Source organism: Schistocerca gregaria, chromosome 4, assembly GCF_023897955.1.
Source record: "Schistocerca gregaria isolate iqSchGreg1 chromosome 4, iqSchGreg1.2, whole genome shotgun sequence".
Classification (NCBI taxonomy): domain Eukaryota; kingdom Metazoa; phylum Arthropoda; class Insecta; order Orthoptera; family Acrididae; genus Schistocerca; species Schistocerca gregaria.
Window position 1 is genome coordinate 176,423,002 of NC_064923.1, and position 19,439 is coordinate 176,442,440.

General features: G+C 36.6%; 1 protein-coding gene across 5 annotated transcripts in view; it reads right to left on the bottom strand.

The window, feature by feature from the left end:
* LOC126267281 (diphosphomevalonate decarboxylase) overlaps positions 1-19,439 on the bottom strand; it is a 94,565-nt gene that overhangs the window by 66,463 nt on the left and 8,663 nt on the right. The window contains exon 1 of one of the 5 annotated variants that reach the window (XM_049972350.1): positions 4,749-5,140. The exons of 1 other annotated variant lie outside the window; for it this stretch is intronic. In XM_049972350.1, the coding sequence (XP_049828307.1) occupies positions 4,749-4,800 (52 nt within the window). In that variant the 5' untranslated portion in view covers positions 4,801-5,140. Of the gene's footprint in view, positions 1-2,685; positions 2,822-4,748; positions 5,141-19,439 lie in introns of those variants that run through there. 3 more of the 5 variants (XM_049972354.1, XM_049972353.1, XM_049972351.1) reach the window with 3 other exon arrangements.

The following is a 19,439-nucleotide window of genomic DNA, read 5'->3' on the forward strand; positions in this document are numbered from 1 at the left end:
GAATGGTTGCTCTTACTCAGTCCATCATTTAGGTTTTCCTAAATCATTTTAGGCAATTGCTGGAATGGTTCCTTCAAATACAGCACAGGCAATTATATTACCGCTCCTCAATAAGAACATGCACATATATTTCAAGTTGAAATATAGTACTTTAGTTTTTACTTGTACTGAGACAACATACAACAGTATGCACCAGTGTGCACTTCAGTATAAAGAGGGTGACAGTTCTGTCACATTTAGTATAGTTGATAATTATATAGATGGTGTAACAAGCATGAAGTTTTTACAGATGGAATGAATACACGAAGATACTGGCAAAAAACTTGTCATGTGCATGTTTTGCTCTTTGGGTTCTATCATTGGTCTGCAACAGTCAATGTATTGTGGTGATATATAATTCCTACATACATTTCAATTCTCAGCAATAGATTTCTCTTCTTGGGATTCAAAGTACAAAACATGGATACTGTTTTTAAACTGCAGAAAAGGGCTTCAGTACTGTTTTAAAAAACTGAGAAAACTTACTGCACTAAATGAGTACATCTACCAATCTGTTGTGCATACAGGGTGAATAACCTAAAACTTGCACCACAAATATTGTGGAAATGGAAATTACTAGTGACATACGGTTTCCACAGAATGGATTGATAGTCAGGGGCTCATATTGTTAGCCAATAAACAGATAGTAATAACACTTAGAAAGTGTATTTTTTGTTCAAATATACATTATTTATATAGATCAATGTCTATTGACATTAACAAACTAAAAGTAGGGTAAATTAGAATATCAGTGGCATTTGTCACAGGATTCTAGTGTGAGTCATTTACGAGATATTTTATTTTGAAAAGTTTCTACACCGAAATTTGTTCATGCCATTCAACCTGCGTAGTTACTATGTACAATGTGATTATGTTTACTTATAGTGTGCTTGTGCATTCCTTGAGTGCAATGTGACTTGTTAGTCAGTTAATGTATGACAGACCAAGCAGCAGGTTGTGGGTGAACAATGGAATTTACACATGCAAAACAAGATGACATGCTCATGGTGTATGGAGAGTATAGGAAGAAGGCAGTGCACATGGACAGATATCTCAACAGACATCAACAATCTCAGCAATTATTTATAAACTCCTTCAACCAGTTACATGAAAGTGGTAGTGTAATACCTAGATAACCTTACAGAAGGAAACAAGTGATGACAGAAGAGGGAGAAATTAATGTTCTTACTGCTTTCACACTTCATCTGCCTGTTAACTCCCACACAATCACTTGAGGAAGGGTCGTATATCAGGGAAGTGTCCTATGCATTCTCCAGCAACACAGGTTCCATTCCCATCACATCTCTCCATCAAGAGCTGCATGGAAATGAGTATAAGAATCATGTTAACTTCTTTATGTGGGCATTACCACAGGATACCCCTGATGCATCATGTGTCTTGTTTAGCGATGAAGCCACATTTACCAATCATGGTCTCGTAAACTGCCGAAACAAGGACTATTGGTCTGTTGACAATCCCTGGTGGCTTCATCAGGTGAAATATCTGTGTCCATGGAGTGTAAATTTGTGGTGTGGGATAGTGAACCATCAGCTTATAGGTCTATCTTTCATAGGTGGAATACTGAACGTGCACAAGCACCACACCCTCCTAACAGACCATCTTACATGGTTGCTAGAAGACATTACTCAGCAGATTTGGAGGAACCTGTGGTATCAACATGTTGGCTGCCCAGCTCATATTGCAAGAAGTACTACAGCATGTTTTCATGAATTGCTTCCAAATCATTAGATTGGACACAGAGGACCTGTACCTTGGCCAGCTCATTCCTTTGATCTGACATCTGTAGCCTTTCTTATGTGAGGAAATCTGAATGATGCTGTCTACAAGGACATACCAACTACATCCAATGATATTCAGTGACAAAGGCACTGCTGAAATGCTAGCACACGTGAAGCATTCATTCCACACCAGACTGGAAGTGAGTATTGCCACTGCTGGTGGTCATTTTGAACACAACCTGTGATGGTCAGTTGTCTCGTTATTGGTCAGAAGTCAGGTAACTAGGGTATGACTTAAATTGTTCTTCAGTGCGTGCAACCGCAGGTATTGTACAAGTGTCAGTGTGGGAACTTTTCAAAATACGATATTTTGTAGATAACTCCTGCAACAAACACCACTGACATTTTGATGTATCCTACTTTTAGTCTGTTAATGTCAAAAGGAATTGTTCCATTTAAAAAAGTGTATGTTTGCACAAAAATACACATTATAAGTATTATTACAATCTGTTCATTTGCTAACAATACAAGCTCCTGGCTACCAATCCATTCTGTGAAAACCACACATCAGTAGCACTTACCATTTCTGCAGTGCAAGTTTTAGGTGATTCACCCTGTATAAAAGAAAACTTTACTAAGTATTTCACTACTTGTTCTTTACATATTTATGGAACAAGAGCCAGTATGGGCTTACATTTACCAACAAAAATCAAACAAAAATTCAAAGCAGCATTTTGTAGTGGGGAATAAGATTGTACAATAAATTGCCAAAGGAGATGCAAACAAATTCTAAAATGCACCTGTTTAAAATGACTGCTAAAGCATTGTTTATAAGTAATGTGTACTACACAATTAAGTATTACATAGTGGATTCAGATTAGTCAATAATGAAAGAAGATTACATTACCTTGACACATCACAGTACTGTAATGTTTTTGCAAGAAAATCATGTGCAAGATCTGTAGAGCACGACAGTAATGACTTTTCATTCTTCTGAGTTCAACATCGCACTCATCATGAGGGCATATGGACTCAGTTTGTCACTGGACTGAGGGGAAGACATGAACAGTCAGTTTTCAGAGTGCACTAGAGTTACAGCAAAGGCTTTAACAGGAAGTCATGATTCCAGAGGTATCATGGGGGCAAGGTCAATGAAGTGTGCAGTGAAGAAGAGTAAAACTGTGTTTACATCAAAGAACATCATACAATACGGAGCAACTGAATAAGGCGGGCGAGTTGTGAAGACACTGACCTCATATTCAGGACGATGTCTTGAAGTATACTTATATATGTGAGAGTATGTATATTTTTTAATCTATTTCTTTTCATTATATTAGGCCTATGATGACAAATAATGTGTCACTGTACGATGCTCCCTAGAGGAAGGATTGAAAGAGTAAACCCTATATTATTATAAAATGATCATTAGAAGAACAAATTATTTAAAAAAAAGTTGACAGACTGAATTGAGAATCTTGATTTACTTTAACCTTCTTTAGACAGGATTATGTACACAGCAATTTCCTGTGATCAAAAGAACGAGAAATAAAATTCCAAAAAAAAAAAAAAAAAAAATAGAACACAAATTTTGCAAGTGTTAGTGAAACACTGCTCTAGCAACAGGAAGAAAATTGTAACCCTTTTATTTCTTCCCTATTAGTTCATCCTATTCCTGTATTTTGGAACTTTCCCTTTTCCTTTAATATTGTAAAGTATTGTTACAGAAGACTGAATTTTTGAGGTTCAGTTCTATTCTTAAATTTATGTGTTCAGCAGCCCTGACTCATTTGTTGCTGAATCAGTAATTGATAAGCAAATGTAAACTTTAATCTTTTGTTATGAGTTAATAGTATTTCTGATGTCACAATTCAACACTATGAACATTCAACCTGACTGTCGAGGATGGGAGTAGTGTTCTGAATTTTTCTTTCTCATCTTCACAACGTATGTCCTCATATCGCGGTCAACATCAAATACTTACTAAGGCCAGTACTCACACCATTCAGAGGTCATGATGAGAAGTATGTCACACCCTATCATCTGGAGACAATAAAGGCAGTGAATTTAAACTTCTCTCTACAACCAGATGTTTATATCTAGTATGTCCAGTCACTGTTTATCCACCCAGTCATTGACAGAAGAGGAGGGTTACACATCAACATCTGACATTTCTATGAGTGGAAATAAAGACCTGCTTGAAAACCAACCATATCATATTATCAACATATTTTCTTTACATATATAAACATCATATACCCGATGGCTCTAACTTACTACTTTGTAGATAAATAGGTCCTTACTCTAAGTCTGTATGTACAAGCCACGCGTAGTTCAACCAAAGTGTCAATCTCTCACAACACAAAGTTGTTGCTCCATGCATATAGTTTTCTTAGCAGGCCTATATACACGGTTAACATTTTCAGTTTACTTAAAAAGGAATGAAGGAAAACCCTCTTATATATTGTCTGCTTCTCGATCAGGTATTTGCCCCTCCGCATTTCTTTACAATTCAACGGCGCAGAATTTTTAGTTTGTAACTCTATGAGAAATTGTTCTTTAAAAAGGTTTTGTGTGAAGGATACTCCTGGTACAAATTCTCTTACGCTTGGTGTCGAGCCATAAAAAAATACTTTTCCCAATGAACGGGACCCCTCAGACCGTAAAATGTTAACTGCCATGCACAAACTGTTTATTTTGACAGAAATACTGTGTATTTTCAAATTAATATTTTATAAAGGTAATAATGATAGTTGTGATAGAAGTTAACGTGCAGTTGATAAATTTCGTACATTTCCTTTACACGTTACGTTCTACAATATTTTCTTAACAGAATGTAATCATTCTTAAAACAGAAGGCAACTTCGTTGTAAAGTAAGGACGCCTTATAACTGAAAGTTTTCTTCTGACGTGAAGTGAAATTCAGTCACGTAAAAAAGAAAGTGATGTACAGTGTAATAAAACTGAACTCACAGTATTTTATAACTGCAATATTAACAGGTGCGACGCATGTAACAATCTTCATATTGTCCAAACAAAACGCAACGTTATTGAAACCAAACGTTGAGAAGCGCCGAAATTTAAATATATCTTAACCTGTAAGTCAAGTAGGCTTTATGTATGCGACGACGTCCTAAACTACCGTTATTACTGTGAGGTGAAACCGTATAACATCGTCAATATTTCGTGGGAATTGCGGGAACATAAAGAACACAAGCTACAAGTATTAACGAGTTAGCAAACATATTTATTTATTTCCTTATTTTCAAATAGCCGTGTAGACACAACTTGTTTAAACTTTCAAATACAGACGTGAACACAATCTTCACATCAAAGATACTATTCATATGTAGCGTGACCTTTGCCACCGCGCCCTACAAAGGAGATTCTAGATACACTGCGGTAATACTTCTCCGTGATGTCACCATGACGTATGCATGCGCAGTTTCATTCGTCGGAGACGTCTATCAGCGTTCGTGGTCGTATCAAGCTCTGAGAAGTGAGAGAGGTCACAATTGATAGGTTTTATAAACTACTACATACGGCCTACGAATATATGCTGATTCTTGCATTGTTAAAGACCTCTCGAAAAGGTGCAGCTCTTGGTTTAGATATACGGTAAAAATATAACGGCAACTGAAGTCTTCGTAAATGTATAACTTTGCACCTATTCGCAAGTGTACACGGTGACATAGAAGGTAGAATGACGGACCATGAAAAAAGTGAAGCTGAGTATGGATCCTGCTACAGTACAGTTTTTTCGCTTTCTCTTTTCTAAAGGATTCTGGGATCTTATTAATTTAAGGAAAATATGTTCTGTAATATCTGATGTTATTTGCATATCGAAAAAACGCGTTCTCTATCAGGAGCGACTTGTAATTGTCAATAATTTACGAATTAAGCTTGAAAAGCGCTGATGCCAGTAAATGGTCGTAATATGTTGAACATCTGATAAAACAAAGTAAGTACCACACAAAATAAAAAGCAAATAAAAGACTGATACATCTAAAAAAGGTTGAACACCTAACTTAGACTCACCCATCTGTAGAGTACAGAAGAAAATTGAAAAGCTAGTTATTTTAGGAGAATTATGTTCCAAAAAAGAACATCATATAAGTATGCAAACATAATGGATACTGATACTGGTGATGGAATGTACTTGCAGTTGTTTTCTCCATGTTTCAATTACTTCAAAAAAGTACAATGTAAGAAGTTCATTGTTCTCAAAGTGAATTGTAATTTTTCGCACAAATTAGAACAAACTTCACAAAACCACCACACTTTTACAGTTGAGAAGCTTAATACATAATTGCAGTATATAAATAATGAATGTGATTTTGACAGTTATCACTTTCTTAGAAAGAAAAGGCTAGAATAGTTTCCAAAACTATAATGAATGCTCCGATTAAGGATATGAGTTGCTGCTTTCATTTGTGAGGAAGAATAATTACAATAGTCACGACGATACTCCGTATTTACAGTCTTCCTACACTTTCAGAAGAATGTTGTTGTAACACTATATTTATTATTCTGGTGTGCAAAGCATATATAATTTTGTATTTGTTACAATACAAAATTACATTAAATTTATAGACCTTAAATAAAGAAACAGAAAATTATAAAGAAGTAAATAAACAGAACAAGTCGAATAAGATGAGGGAGGATCTGATTTATCCACTGGTATAGAGCCAATAAGTTCGTTTCAAATTACTACTGAGGCACACACTATATAATTGGGTATTTGCAGACAAGTTCTGAAAATAACATAACTGTTAGCTACACATGACTTTCGTGCTTGCAAATAATTAGGTATTAAAATACATTAACTAGTCATATTATTTCAGATTGGTTAATTGCTATTACAAAAACATTCCCTAGGTAGTGCCATGTGTCAAGACGGTGATGGTATAACGCAGTTATCTAAGACTGCAGGAATGGATATCAATCTGTTAATTTGTTAGCGTCTGATCCGGGGTGCTTGGAGAGCATGCATGTACTTCCACGACCTAAAATGATAAAAAATGAAGGTAGGTGGCACTACAGACTGACTCTGTACACGTTGTTTTGAAGCCACAGGGAAAGGCGGAGAGGAGTGCCACCATTTTAAGTAGCCCAGAACATTAGCAGATCGCGGTTTACGATTGCTTCTTGTTCATTACCTGTGTTGTGTGTTTGCAACGACAGTATTAAATAGCAGAAATTAAAGAGGTTACATGAACAACATAGTGTCAGGAAGGCATTTCGAACATTTTTCTGTTCTTGAATGCATATTTGCCTATTTGACCTAGTTGAATGTGGCTTGTGTTTTGCTGCTATATTTCGGATAACCAGGAACAGATGGAAGTGATATGAAAAACATGCTCTCGTAATTCATTTAATTCTACTTTTACTGTATTTGTGCTGACAGCAAATCAAATCGGAACTCCGAAACCAAAGGTTTTTTGATTACCGGTATCGCTACTGCTTCTTGTTCGTTACATTTTCAGCTATCATCTCGTATGCACAACAAGTTTAGTGTCACATTTGCAAAAAACTTACGTAAATGTTCTTTGCTACCCCATAAACGTGTCCAATGAGGAAAGAAGCATGGCATGTTTTTGTATCTTGTGCATGTCAACAAAGTGAATAATCATTGAAACAGAAACAGAACTGCACAGAGATATACCTCCATGCACTGTTAGTGCATTAGTCTCACTGTAGTTTACCCATCTTCTCACTTTGAAACCTTACCTATGTTGCATCATTCAGTAAGTGCCCGATAATAGCAATTACAGTGTAAAAAAGGGTATAATTTTTTTAATATCTTACAGCATTGTGGAATGCTATAAATGTTTTTGAGTGAATGGTCTCTAACTCTTCAGAGCCCTTAAAATGGATATTTTGCTTCAAGACTGATTAACAATTTTGTAATGATAACCTAACCTGTGTAAGAAGAAGGCCTATCTTTCCAACAGCAGCCTTTTTGCTTGTTTCCCAAAATATTTCTCGCCAGTAACTCTGTCAGTTTTTCAGGAATAACCACATGTATCACAGTTACAATATATGTCTACTTGGATCATCTGCTTGATTTTGCTTTTGAATTTCATTTTGAGGGTTTGAAAGTATGTAAGTCTATACTGTGCTTTGTGATGCACCAGTAGTTACTTATTTCCGTGTTTCATGTATCATTTACACTATAAATCCTTATAATATACATCAATAAACATTATTTATTTATTGTAAATATGCCACCATGCTGACCCTTTCTTAGTTTTTAAGTTTTCAGATGAAAGACAGACAGATGTTAGTCTGTAATTCCTACCCATCACCATTTACACATTACAGTAATAGATAATCTTCTGCAGAATATGAGGAGTTGTCAAAGAGAAATTTTATTTCACTGTGTGTCAGGCATTTTATATCCATGGGTAAGTGATCAAAACTTTTCGTTGCAGAATTGTGAACCACTGTTCGTCCTACAGACAACTTTAATGTGGTGTAATGAATGTCATTCTATTTTTCTGGTATGGTAATTATGTACATTATTGTTCCTGTTGAATTGTAGTGGATTATTTACAACTAACTTCACGAGGAAATAATTTTAATGTGATATGGATGAAAGGCTACTCACACGCCAAGCACAAAGCAAGCATGACGAAAGGAGTGTTCACATAAATTTTCAGCCAAAGCCTCTTTCAGAAGGGAACCACAGCACACATATACATTCATATATCATACTACAAAACTAAGGCACACATGACTGCTGTCTCCCGCTATTCTAGCCAGAACACTTTTTTTAAAGGGGGAGGAAATGTGAAAACGAAAGACAATTATAGGTGAGAAGAATTTTGGGCATCAGATGCTGCCCCAACAATCAGCACAGTTATGTTATGTGTTGTGCGGCAATGAGACCATGATACAGTGTGGATCAGAGCGTTTGTGATTTGAAAGGCAATAAAACACGGGAAAGTAGAGAATGAACAGACACAGAGCAAACTAGGGCAAATGACAGAAATAAAAAAACTACAATAAGAGTAAATGGTGTAACAATAATTCATGTATTCAAAAGAAAACATTACTTGAATGGCTCCACTTATGAATGAAATGTGATTCCTTTAAATGTGAGTATTTCAGATTGATTGGTACACCAGTAAACACCACACGCTGGCATTTTTGTTGAAACAGCTATGACTCCACACAATCAAAGCATTCAATGCGGTTGAAACTGGGCATGGGCATATCAGAGTGACGTCATGGGGAACTGTTACTGCAGTAAACTATGGAGGTATGAATGCCGTGAACCTAATGTTTTGGGCTAGTTATGATGGTGCACAATGGCTTTAAATTTGTGATGTAATGACACCTCCCTTCTTTTTTTGCCTCCATGCCTAAAACAGATACCAGTCTCAACAGCGCTATCAACCAATCAGAATGGAGTTACCATCAACCAGTCAAAACGTACGTGTGGATAGACTGGAAACTAATTTTGGACGATTAAAAAACATAACTATGCCAGTAAATTATTGGATGAAGAAAAGACATGTTCATTATGAAGCACCTGAGAGTTGGAAAAGCCGCAAAAGGTGTCAGTTGTGCAAACTTTGAAACTTCATGCACTGCATCCTTTCATCCCACAAAACTATAATATTCCAAGACATTTAATATTTCGTGTATGCTTGTTGATGTAGTTTTGTGGAAGCCATTATATCTATGAGTATGAAGTAGATGACCCACGGAGTTAAAAAAAGAAGGGACATGGTATTATGTCACAAGCTTGAAGCTAATGTGCACCATGTTAACTAGCCAAAAACATTAGGTTCACCGCATTCATACCCCCATAGTTCACTACAGTGACAGTTCCCTGAGACGTCACTCTAACTGTGTTGTATTACTAGAGGAACTACACATTCCAGACCAGAAATATATTTGAAACTGCCTGCCTGACACTATGTTATTCATGTTAGTTCCATAATTTTTAGTATTTATAACAGTTTTTGCGCGCACGCGACAGAAATAATGAAAAAGAAGCAATCTAAACAGTGGTCCGCTAATGGTCAGCGCCACATAAATGGCTGCCAGCCCCGCCCATTCTGGCTTCAAAAAAACATACAGCATAAATCTGTAGTGCCACTTCCTCTCTTTTTTTACCTTCACGAGATGCTCAGTGAAAATTAATATGTGGGAGCATTAACATTGTGCGCCAGTGAAAAGTGATATGAGAATTCATTCCCCCACATAATCAAAATTTGCCATGAAATTTAAAATTGATTTGTCTTAATATTTTTGTCAGACTGGTGGTGTGTAGCGTTCTCTTCAATTTTTACATTTTTTATAGAGATGACTACGTTATACGCCATGCAGGATCATTATTGCATAAGCCAGGTTACAGAACAGCTGACAGTTTTTGGAACAGTTGCACAGTTGCAATTACTGCTCTCATGATAATACCTGTTATACTATTGCAAGTAATGTGCTTTTGATCCAACTTCTACTCATGCAGATGGATAATTTCCTATATGACTGTCAACCTACGAAATTATCGTCTACAATTTGTCTTGGTCATGGTGACTTTTTCAACTGTTACTGTTTTGGTATGTATGAATGCATGTTGTTGCATGACTACAGCTAATGATTCTGACCGATCTGAATATGTTGCAGATAGCAACAAAAACCAGTTACCAAACTTTAATTGAATAGCAAAATTGCAGTCTAATAGGCATTAAAAGTTTTTACTTTTAAATTTTCTTTATTTATTAAATGTTTCAATTAAACTTAACACAAAAATGTTGACACTTTCCGATTTAATATTGTATTCAATACTTCTTGGTTCAGGTCTTTACTTCCACACAAATAGAGGTGCAGGAATAAAAGTCAGCAACAATGAACCAAATGTGAATTTTGAATTTTTTGTTGTTCTTTGTAATAAAGTTCGTAGAGCACGTTATTGAAAGTGTCTTCATGTTTCTATGAGTTTGCTGAAAGATAGTTTGAGGTTCTGGGGCCAAATGAACTCTTGAAAAGACAAAAGTCAGGAAGGGTTACAATATCACAAGGGTGCTGACTGTTGAGTACACTATGTTGGAAGATTAAGCCAATTTAAACATTATTTCTCCCCACACCAAAACATCTGAAACAACAAAGTGATGATGTTAGACAATGCTGATGGGTGCATTACATGTGGTGTCATATGGCACGAGGTGAGAAAATGTAATCATCCAAGAACATTGTTGAAGATGATCGCTTTGGGTGGGGGGGGGGGGAGAGGAGTGTAACGTAGCATGGGATTACTGACTCGAAATCTTTGATCACAATACATTTACCACTCAGCAAAACCATTGTGACACTCTACTCCTCCCTGACATTTGGCTTTACAGGAGTGCACTGGTTTCATTCTTATGAATGACAGTGCATGACTGCATAGAACACTACAGGTGCAGGATCTCTCAAAACAGGATATTTGGCAAATGGCCGGGCCTGCCTGTTCCTCGACATAAATTTCATGGAGTATGTGTTACATGTATTTGGTGGTGTATTACAGCATGTCCACATGTAGCAATGACTCTCCAGTTGTTGTCAACTGCACTCGCGGAGGAATGGAATGCCCAACTGCAAGTGAACTCCTTACCAATCTTGTGACCAGCAAGGGAGCACGTTGCAGAGCGTGCATTGCCATCAGTGGTGATCATACACTATATTAACAATCACGTTCTGCTTTTGGAAACATCCATGGGAAGTAAATCACGATGACATTTGTGTAATTATTGTCCTTGAATGAAAGAACCATTACAGTTCATCTGGTCGCGTATTTTTTTATTACCTTCTGTATTATACTACAGTAATTTTTATTTATAGTTCGAGTTTGACTGAGCAGTGTTACTTGTATGTGATGATGATGATTGCTTCGTGGGGCGCTCTGCTGCGCCGTCATCAGTGCCTGCACAAAGTCCCAATTTTTTTAACAGTCCAATTTGTTACGCAATCCAGTTCAGCCACTGTCATAAATGATGATGATGATGATGATGAAAACATGAGGACAAGACAAACACCTAGTCCCCAGACAGAGAAAATTCCCAACTTGACTAGGAATCGAACCCAAGACCCCATGATCCATGAGTAGCAATGCTAGCCACTAGATCACGAGCTGAGGAGTACTTGTCAGTGATACACAATGCGAAAGTTGATATTGCACCAGTGTAGTATTAATGTGTGGGCCTGTGAATGCTTCCAGGATCCTGATGTTTGTTCAGTGTGGCGTGAAATTTATGTGTGCTGTACAATCTGTTGCCTATAAAACCTCACAATGACCACAAGATCTTCATCCTACCAACAACTTGTTGCTGTTACTGACCCAGTGCTGCCATCAACTTGCTGTAATTAACAACCTGAAGCTGTCTTAAAGACACTGTACTGCACTGTATATCAGATACAAGAAAGATTCCAGAAGTCGTCCTGTTGGCGTTTCCTTTCCATTTTTTTAAGAGTATGTTTTCTGAACAACCTGTCTGAGAACGCCATGCCAAAGCAGTGTAAAGGTTTGGACCCCTTACACCAACATAAACAACTCAAAAGAAATTCCTGGCAATCTCAAAGAAAATTTTTGTACCAAAATTTGTATTAGCAGAAAGTGTGTGGTACACCTATATGTATTGTGACCCAAACTAATGTTGTTAAAATGTTAATTGAATTTGTTTAAAAGTCACTCCATTATGAACATTTACACTAATTAATACTATGAAGTATTATTGTGTTTTCTTAAATATATATCTCTGGACATCCTTTTATTTCGGATTTGCTCCCTGCATCAAACTACAGGTGATTATATTTGTCAGAAATGTTTATAATGTTCGCATTGTTATGTTTCATGTTTTAATAATGCAACTATTAGAAGCAATGCAATTTCTCATATAGAAATAAATTAATAATCGTATCTATGAAATTTTGAAATAGGTAATGTTGATACTTCTGGGCTGAGTCTACACCTCATCAGTCTTGTTAAAACTATATATTGTAATTTAATTTTTGTATGTACAATGATTGGTAAAATTAATTTGGGTAGTCTTATAAAGAGTGCGAAAATCAGTTTTTGCTGTTCAATAAAGCAGCTTTGAAGCTGTTGTTCTATTTGTGCTAAATAAACATTATGCACCTTATTACTTCATTCAGATATAGAGAAATAATCATCTTACAGCTAAAAAATCAAAAGTGGTGCCCTGGTGGGAGTCTATTTTGGTGTTGTAGTAAATGTGTGGAGTTCCACTGATAACATGTATCCAATGAAAACATTTTGCAACAAAGAATGTTGATCCATTTGTAATAGTTAATGATGCTTATCAGTCTTCATACACTTATGGTGTATTGAAAGATAAACCTAATAATGCCAGTAAGTCTTAATGGAGCATAAGTGACACATTGTCACTGCTGCTAAAAGTATTATTATATATCAGTGTAAAACATGTTTATGAAAGATGCATATATACACTCAAAGACCACAATTACTGGTATTACTGATGTTGAGTACAGAATATGCTTTACATATTCCCATAACAAAAGTTTGAGGTGAGTTTAGGGAAACACATGTGAGGGAACTGGTATCCACTTCTACTTTTTCACCAATTTAAAGCACTACAGTACTTGAATTGGAGGCTGTGACAGAACAAGCATCTTACCTAAAGTCTGTATAAGTGTGGGTACATGGTAATTTGAGATAGGAAAACATGAACTATTAAATAAGCTGTTGAGCAAATGTTACATATAAAGAATGCTTCAGAACTGTTGAATGATTTAAACAGTAGTAGGTGTTTATTACACAAAGCATGTTACTATTTGACAAACTCTTCTGGAGGAATTGCAATTTCACTAAACAATCAATGAGGATAATGAGAGCTTACAAATATGGAATCGCACATTTATATAAATTGAGCTTATGACTCTTCCACTCTTGAGTATACATGTCACCTGACATCACAGTCGACATTGAATATCAAATGGCAGAGTTCACAATTATTGACCTAAGACGAAATTGTCATAGAGGAGTACATAAGTATACTGTATCAAAGTAAAGTTCCCTTCATTCCAATGCCTGCACAAATGAACACAAAAAAAGGTTCATGTAGACTTGAAAAAAATTATAGTATATATAGTATATAATGCATTTTTAGAACTGAGCGATCATATACTCACATTGGCACAAGTCATCCAGTTTGTTAAAGAATAACTATGCCATATTTAATAGATCTGGAATGAAGCATTTTTCTGGTGCTCTTTTTTCTGTTTTAAAGATCTCAGTTCATTGAGGAATAATAATCATTAGAAACACTTGGATGAAATTCATACCTAGTTCTTCGTCTTGGTAACAAATGAAAATGTTCATAAAATCTTATTGACTGCATATGTAAAACATGTAAGCAGTACCACAACAAATGCTCTACGCACACATTTGCATATTCAATACCATCAATTATGGTATATTAAATTATTCCTTTTGAGATGCCTCATTGAAAAAATTGTTGATATTGTGGCTCCAGATGTCAATGGCAGTTGACATCTTTGTTCACTCAGTCAGGGTTTAATGCACAGAGAGGGAAAGAAAAGTTATTTTATACTACTGTTGGAGATAATACCTAAGAATTTTAAGACTTGAGTTTTCTGCCAACCATGTCTACAGCAAAACATGACATATAGTTTCTGTGAGAGAGCATTACAGTATTTCTTTTACAATCAGAGCGATGTAGTGGAGACAAGTAGTGTCTGCATAAATAGCCATCAGTTTGTTCCCACAATCCAGACATATTACATGTGAACCATAAGCAAAACCCTACACTGGAATCATAAATAGTAGGGGTACTATCAGAATAACTATATAACCATACTAAACTTCAAACATGGTATGAATACATCCTTTATTCTCTAAAACAATACACATAAAACATAGTGTCATCAAATTCTGATTTTTGGTACAATATGTGGCCTATGAGTCATCTGACAAAACTACTATACATTAACTGAATTTTTGAGTGGAGCCACGTGGAATCATCCAAACATAATAGCAAACTGTTATTAGCCTACAACTACTTGAAATGTTGCAGTTTAATAAACCTTAGGACACATAATACTCTTCATCAGGTTTGATTCCATAGGATCGTTTGTCCTACATACGAATCTCCTATCAAGTGGTGCCTCACTTCCAATAGAAAATACAGTGACAAAAGTATTTGAAAGTAAACATCATGTTTGTGCACTTCTACCCGCACTTGCTGCTAACATGTCCCTACTCTCCCACCAACAATGTAAAAAAAGGGTAGATTGGTACTCATGACAGAGATGACATGTTGAGTTGCAGACAGGCACAATGAAAAGACCATTACACATTCAGCATTCAGCCAAAGCCTTCTTCAGAAACGGAAACATATACATATCACTCACACAAGCAAGCACACCTCATCTGCCGGCAGATCAAACCGGAATGCATTGGCATCCCAGCCTGAGCTGCAACAATTGTCAGTCATGTGTACAAAGGATTTGGCTGAAAACTACGTGTGCTACATTATTTTCATTGATCCTGTCTGCATCTCAACATGTCATCTTCACAGTGAGTAGCGATTTATTATTTTCGTTATATTGTTGACATTTCAACCAGGAGTTTCCATTGTTTGCTTATTCTTCCACCCTCGTGTGAACATGTTTAGTTCTTAGTCTGTTATCTAAATGTGGAACCAATTACTTATTTCCTGCTGTATGTACGTGATACTGAATTTTTGGGAGTCATAAAAGGAAAATCAGTGACATTGAGAAGTTAAAATTAAAATTCCAAATACAAGAGCTTGGAAAATCAAAATTATTCCTTGGAACAAATACACAGAGGACTGTGCCAAAACGCTTCTTAACCAATGTGTTCATCTTCAAAACTAAATTGAAAAGATTCAACATGGAAGATTGTACACCCTGTAAAACACAAATAGAAGTCAGGCAAGAGAAGGTGCTTGTGGTGATATGGTTAGAAATAAACTACAGAGAAACAATAGGTTGTCTGAAGTATTTAATGACAGCTACAAGACCAGACATAAGTATAACAGTTAACTACTTTAGTAGATATCAAAATAAATCAACAGAATTCTATTGGAAAGGTTTGAAATGAATTCTTAAGTGATTATATTAAAAGAACTCTTGATGTTTGTCTGTTAAAAAAAGGGAATTCAATTGCTCATCTCTGCTATATTGATTCTGAATGGGGAAGTGAAGAAGACAAAATATCTACAACAGGACACATACTCCAGTTTTTTGAAAATACTGTTAAGTGGGCTAAAGAAGATAGACATGTGTTTCAATATCTTCAGCAGAAGAAGAACATATTGCTTCAGCAACAGCTGCAGCAGACATCCTGTGGTTGAAGAATCTTCTTGTGAAACCTCCAACAGTTTTTGAAAATAAAGTCATGCATTTGTCTGTTACAGAAGTGGGAACATAGATGACTTAAGCATGTAGATATTTATTACAATTTCTGATGTCAGTCAAACAACGAAGGACATCTAAGTGCCCAACACATTAGCTCTCAAGAACAAGTGGCAGATATTTTTAAAAAAGCAGACTGTCTGAAGACGGGGTTAGGCAAATTTGCAGACACTTAATGAAATGATTAAATATGGAGGGCTTATTGAAGTCATAACTATTTAATAATTATTGTTTGAATTTTTCTCTTTGTTTCTTTATATGTGCTTTCGTCTGTTTTTACCCTTTATGACTGTAATTGCAATAACTAATGAATTGATGTTACTTATCGATATATCTGGTAATTTCTAGCATTAACAACAACAACAACACCATCCATTTCACTCACAGCTGCAATTATACCGATAACACACAGTTAAGAAAGTGTCAATCCACGATTTTTTTTACCATTAAATTTTTAGAATATTCACCAAAGCCACACATACGGCACAAATTTAATACTTACTGTTTGTGTTATGCAGGGAAAAATAAACACTTGCTACTCTGCAACAACTCTATATCCAAAGTTTTGATAACTTCCACAATACAAAATCAAATCTGGCCTACATATACAAAACATTAAAACTCATGGCTTATCTTGGGTTTGTGGGTGTTTGAATTCTCATATCATTTTTCACCGATGCACTATGTTTATGCTGCCACAGACACTAATTTTCACCTGGCATCTACTTTATACTCAAAAATTTAATGAATCCCACATTACAATATCAATCAGCAAACACAAAACATCAAATGTCTTGGAATATCATGGTATTGTGGGGATAAAAGGAGGCAGTATAATAGTTGTGATGTTTGCCGTTCTGGCACAAATAATGGCTTTTGCAACTCCCAGCCTTTTAGTACCAAATCTGGTACACAAATGTTTTGTAAACGTCGTAGGTTAATTTCCTGCATATTAATCAAATGGTAAAGATATAACTTGAATGTAATTCCAAAAACCAAAAGACATTTTTTTTACTTTGATTACAGTGAGTGTATGTCTGACTTTTGTTCCGAATTATTTTGGTTCACATTCAGTCTGTTGGTTTATTACTGACTTCCTTGCAAAAAACGAGATGTGAGGTGCCAGTGTTGTGTTAAAAATAAATAACGGAAGATTCCATACCAGACCTGTGCAGAAAGTGAATTTGAGACAAATGCTGATATTTCACTCAGTACTGCACGTTATATTTTCCATCTTCCAAACACTTCGCAGATCTTTATTTCATATTGCTAGTGGAATATATTTAACTTCCTGTTTACTTACAATTCTCTCTCTCTGAGATTCACCAGTTTTTTTAACTGATGGCTGCAGGTGACCAAAGTCTTTGCTCAATGGTACAACACGTGTTGCACACACAGTAATAAATTTAAAAGATTTTTTTTAAATGCAACAGAAACAGCACAGTATGGATTGGTACGTCAAAGTATTCAAACAACATCAATTTTTCTTGTTTAATGTATCTCTTTGTTTCTATAGCAATCATTCCTGTTATAAATAAACCAACAGTGAAAAACGCAACAAATACGGACAATATATTGTGGCAGTCGACGGCGACGGTAAACAAGCGAGAACTTAGACTGCCCAAAGGGAGAGGAGCGGTGCGTGTCAATGAGCCCCGCCTCCCTCTGAAATGACTACCATCCTACATCCATGTTCTACATTGTCACGAAAGCGGAACTGACGTAACGGTCATCGTGATCACTGATCCCTTTTGCTGTGGTGAGAGTACCATTCGAATCTTTTCATGCACCAGGATGTCTCTTCACTCATTTGAAAATAAGAAACAAAGGAAAAGAAGCAACCCACAACACAAAGCAAACTGGAGTACACAAAGCATTTGTTAGTGGCTACGGCTCAGTTGTTTGCTACTGTTGGCAGTGATAGTTCAGTCCCAACCTCTACTGGTATCTGACGTAACCATATTCAAAACGCTCTCCACCTAAAACTGCTACGATATAGTGTCGATGTTTTGAACTCGCAAGCACAAACAAACAGCATTGTCCCGAGATGAAGTGCCCTTTGCAGTTTAATCACATTGACAACATGCGCACTACATAGATTTTTCTACTCTATGATTTTCGGGCGTAGAAATAAGCGGACGTGTTGTATCCTTCCGCAGGAGGTTCACCGCGCTCAGACTCGATACGACCACGAAAGTCAATAGGCGTCCCCGACAGTAGAAACTGCGCCTGTTCGAGTCAAAGTGACATCACGGTGAAATACTACCAGGGTGAATCTAGTGTCTTCCGTCTGCAAGCAAGAAAAGAAACAGCATGGGGATAGAATTATCCCCACTGTGCCGTCTTGAGCTCTAACCAAGGGACAAATGAAACATCAGAAATGGATGTGGTGGTGGTGGTGGTGGTTAGTGTTTAATGTCCCGTCGACAACGAGGTCATTAGAGACGGAGCGCAAGCTCGGGTTAGGGAAGGAAATCGGCCGTGCCCTTTCATAGGAACCATCCCGGTATTTACCTGAAACAATTTAGGGAAATCACGGAAAACCTAAATCAGGATGGCTGGAGACGGGATTGAACCGTCGTCCTCCCGAATGCGAGTCCAGTGTGCTAACCACTGCGCCATCTCGATCGGTTCAGAAATGGAAGGCCAATCGAAAAGCGATATATTTTATACCAATTTACATGTGCTTTGTATTCTCGCTTTGTTATTGACTGTTTGGAGCTCGCAGCAAATTCAGCAGCGACATTATGGACGAACAAAAGGGTGTAATAGCTTGAGTGAGTGGATCTCGGAATTCGTAACGCATTCGCCAGAAAAGAAGTTAAATTTTGTGACAGCGAAAAATATAAATGTCATTTAAGCTGTACTGTTAGATTCCTGCGTAACTGTACCTTCGAAAATCGCATTCGGAAACAAACAGCAAAGGGAGGAATAAAGAAAAGTGTCCCAAACTGGACTCCTATATCCACATCTGAATCCACATGCATACTCTGCAAACCACCATGAGGTGCATAGCGGGGGTAAGTCCCATTGTTTTATAGCTATTAGGGTTTCCTCCCGTACCATTGACGTATGGCAAGTGGGAACAATGACTGTTTCTTTACCTATGTGCATGTGGTAATAATTTTAGTCTCATTGTCACTATCCGTATGTGAGCAATATGCAGGGGATTGTGGTTCATTCCCAGTCATAATTTAAACCGGTTCTTGAAACCTTGTTAACAGACTTCCTTGGAAT